This window comes from Plectropomus leopardus, unplaced genomic scaffold (genome assembly GCF_008729295.1).
Source record: "Plectropomus leopardus isolate mb unplaced genomic scaffold, YSFRI_Pleo_2.0 unplaced_scaffold18710, whole genome shotgun sequence".
NCBI classification, from domain to species: Eukaryota; Metazoa; Chordata; class Actinopteri; order Perciformes; family Serranidae; genus Plectropomus; species Plectropomus leopardus.
The window spans coordinates 1-3,630 of NW_024620176.1; the positions used below are offsets into that span (position 1 = coordinate 1).

A 3,630-nucleotide genomic window follows, 5' to 3' on the forward strand; every position below is an offset into this window, starting at 1 on the left:
TTTTATATATATTTATTTGTAATTTTTGCTTTACTTACTCATTGGGGTTTGTTGTGTGTGGGTGGTGTGTTAATATTACCACAAAGAGGGTTAGGAGGGGAAAAAAAAAACAAATAATACTAGAACAGATTTGTACTTCGATATTTGTACAACACTGGCTCTTTCCCCAGGCTGTGAGACGCCTCAACTCCTCCTTTGATACCAAAAAGATATAGCAGAATTTAGGGTCAACTTTAATTTCATTTCCGCTAAAACCATGTTTAAGAAAAATGACAAATAAATCTACCCTTTACCGTGTGATGAAGATTTTTTTTTAAAAAGACTGTGACAGTTTAGGTTCGTTCATTACCTGCCCGGAGGTAGCGTTTGACAATCATCTCGTTCTGCTGCTGGTCCCTTCCTGCGATGATGAGATAATTCTCTGAGCTGATGAACCACAAGAACTTCTCAAACCTGCCAAAAGGGGAAGAAATGAATGAGAGAATAAATAAAGGCTAAAACATACATATATGAAAACACTGCATCAAAATCTGAATACGTATAGGTAGATATTGTGAAATGTGTCTTACCAGTAGACTTTCCTCGCCTTTTGAATGGTGGTCACAGTCTGAACTTCTTTCAGTGTTTGCTGTGTTTTTTTCTCTGCAGATTTCATCGCCTTGAATTACATGGAAATAGAAGAACATTTAATATTATACAGAAGAATTATGACTTGTCAACTGCAAATATGTCCTGTGTAAAAAAAAAAGATCCTTAGAAACACAAAAAAAAGCCTCATTTTGATCTTAGAGATGCAGATATTGCAATAATTTGTCACTGCAACCTTTAAACTACACTAAATTGTAAGACTGCATGTGATTAAAAGGCTTATGTTTTCTCACATGTTAAAACTAGTGTCAAACAAATCAGCTTTCTTACCTTATCTGCTGCTTCAATTGTTTTATGTTCCTTCTTTTCAGCACTACGTTTGAAGTCATAGTACCTACATAGTAAAGACAAGGACCAACAGCTTGAGGAACAACATTTTTCCCACGTCATCAGTTCTGCATCTAAAGGATTACATGTAAACCTACTTTTTGGCATTGCCATAAGCAGACAGGCCGAGATCCACATCCACTAACATGGGCTTGTTCTTTTGCACCTTCTTGTTTTGTCCTTTGTCTTTAGTTTTGTTTTTCTTCCCTTTCTCCTCCACACCATCTTTGTTCTCTTCCTCTTCCTGGTCTTCCTCAGATATGTATGGATTTCTAGAGAGGGAAAAAGACACACATGAGACACACAGTGTAACAATAAGCAAAGCGGTCTGTAGGACTTTTATTATAAGATGGTCTCACTTTAAAAGCATGGTGATATGATTAGTCTGCAGCTTCAGCTCCTTGATGGCGCAGGCCACCGGGTCTCCAGCCGCTTGTGCCTCTTTGACGATAATGCCGATCTCTGTCCAGTCCACCTGATTCGCCAGTGCACTGCGCACCACCTGCAGCGCCCTCTCCACCACCGGCAGGTTCATCTCCACCAGCTCACCCTTTAGTCTGTCCACCTCCTGCAATACACAAGATCAAACTTATTGTGTTTCATGTTGAGATAAATTGGCCGGCTTTCCTTTTGCAAATTTTGGTTAATTCTTCTCATCAGCACTGACATTAATGTTTCACATGCACGTGGGACAGCGAGAGGAATTCTTTACAGCTTTCACAGCAGACAAACCTAAAAGAGGGCAGTGTTGCTGACCTGTGCTTGGTGCAAAGCCTCCAGTCTCTGCTCGTGGTCCCTCTTTACGTTTTCCAACTTCTTCAGGGCATTTTTCTCCTGCTGCAAGGCCTTCATGTCAATTTTCTGACTCTCCATCTTAGAGAAGAACTCATCCACTGCCTGAGTGAGAGGGTCACATTTGATTTTTTATCACAGCCTTGCAGACTAAGTGTGAATTCACATTGTGAAGGAGAAAGGATCAATATTGTTTCTTCAACCGCACATCAAGAAATAAAACCAAATAAGCAGCCATGTCAATATTTACCTTGTCAAAAGTATCAAACTCCAAATAGGGACTCTTTACATGCTGGGCAAAGAGGAATGGGTGGAATTCATCATATCTGTAAGCAGGCATCACAGACATGAATTCATTAACCGTATTACCAAAAAAAACAAACAGTTGAAATAAAGTGTATATATAGTAACAAAGTGGACATACGTGAGCAGCTCTTCGCTGGGTTTGCCAGGAGTTAAACTTGGTTTCTTCTCACTTTTTTGAATGATGTAACCCTTGAATTAAACAAAGCAGGGTTTGTGAATAAAATCTATTTCAGGTTCCCTCCATTACAGAATCATAAAGAATGTTCCCTCAAAATAAGGACTGCTTATAAAAGAACCTTTACTTTGCCACTGAAGTTCTCGGTTTTTTCCATGTAGGTTTCTGCAATCTGCAGGGCTTCCAGGATTTTAGGTGCAACTGAAAAAGGAGTCAAAACAAATACTGCAATCAAAAATATTTTTTTTTAAAAAAATCTTAAAACAGAGTTTCTACATCCACTGGTCTGTGACTACAATTACCAGTAACCTTTATTTCTCTGCTATACCTTCTGCAGCATCAACTTGGCTGTCAACTTTGGCAGAGCCCGGCAGTCCCGCCTCCATCAGACTGTGTTCGATCAGAGTGGCTCCATAGGCTGACAAGGTGTTTTTGGGAAGGGCACAAACCATGATTCATAAGATATTTAAGACATTAAATCTCAAGTGTATCTCTTTTAGCTCAACAATTCAAAACTGTTGCCTGGCTACTTACGAAGATGAGGGTTCAGGACCCTTTTAACCTGCTCTCCATGCTGTGCTTGGCTGAGGATTTCAGTGAGTCTAAAAAGAAAAGCAATATAAGAGACTTAGTTTCCGCTGTTATAAGAAAAATATGTGTTAATTTAATTCTGATGGGCGTCCACAAACATGAAAAGCACGTGTAAAGATGCAGTTACCGCTCTAAACTGATGAGAGGTTCAGGGGGTCGGGCGCTCTCCACAGGGTACCGCTCTCTGACAGCAATCTTGACATCTTCTGTCTCGGCTGTACGAAACCGCAGCAGGTTTAGGATGGTGTACTCGTGGTCTGCGAGGATGACATTACCCTGAAGATGGATATACACAAACACATAGGCATGTGTTAATGTGATGGTTCAAGATCAGGACTGTTTAATATATGCATCTCACAATGTTTTCTCACCCTGTCATACAGTTCGATGATCAGGTGGTAGGCAGCTTCATCTGAGCCAAACTGGATGTCAACAATCCTGTCGATCCCGAGCTGCTTAATGTGGGTCAACCGCCGTGTCTTCAGATGTTTTCGACACTACGAAGAAAGTTTAAACATTCAGATTCATTGCAAGTAAAAGATAAATACACAAATAAAAGAAAATCACATTAATGAGAAACTTGTACTGGTAAATTGACATGAATAATAAATCTGTTGAGGAACAGAGAAAAAAACATGTTAAACTGTCTGGTTAGTATACAGGGAACTTTTGCACAACCTTGATTAATATTTTGCACATCCTGCACAAAAGTGTACAGGATTCTTATTCTGAAACTGGCATATATTGCTCATTTCCTATGTTATAGTAATAATTAAAGTATCTTATTTAAA

The 3,630-nt window shown here is 39.4% G+C and overlaps 1 protein-coding gene across 1 annotated transcript; it reads right to left on the bottom strand.

Annotated features, from left to right (window-relative positions):
- Positions 1 to 349: 349 nt before the first annotated feature.
- Positions 350 to 3,336, bottom strand: LOC121965128 (nuclear export mediator factor Nemf-like; the record flags this gene model as incomplete). The annotated part of the gene is made up of 13 exons (XM_042515290.1): positions 350 to 453; positions 570 to 658; positions 919 to 982; positions 1,074 to 1,247; positions 1,335 to 1,543; positions 1,732 to 1,872; positions 2,018 to 2,093; positions 2,192 to 2,262; positions 2,376 to 2,449; positions 2,577 to 2,666; positions 2,783 to 2,850; positions 2,967 to 3,115; positions 3,211 to 3,336. Coding segments are annotated over 13 exons (1,435 nt in total), but the record flags the coding sequence as incomplete, so codon positions are not given.
- Positions 3,337 to 3,630: the final 294 nt, after the last annotated feature.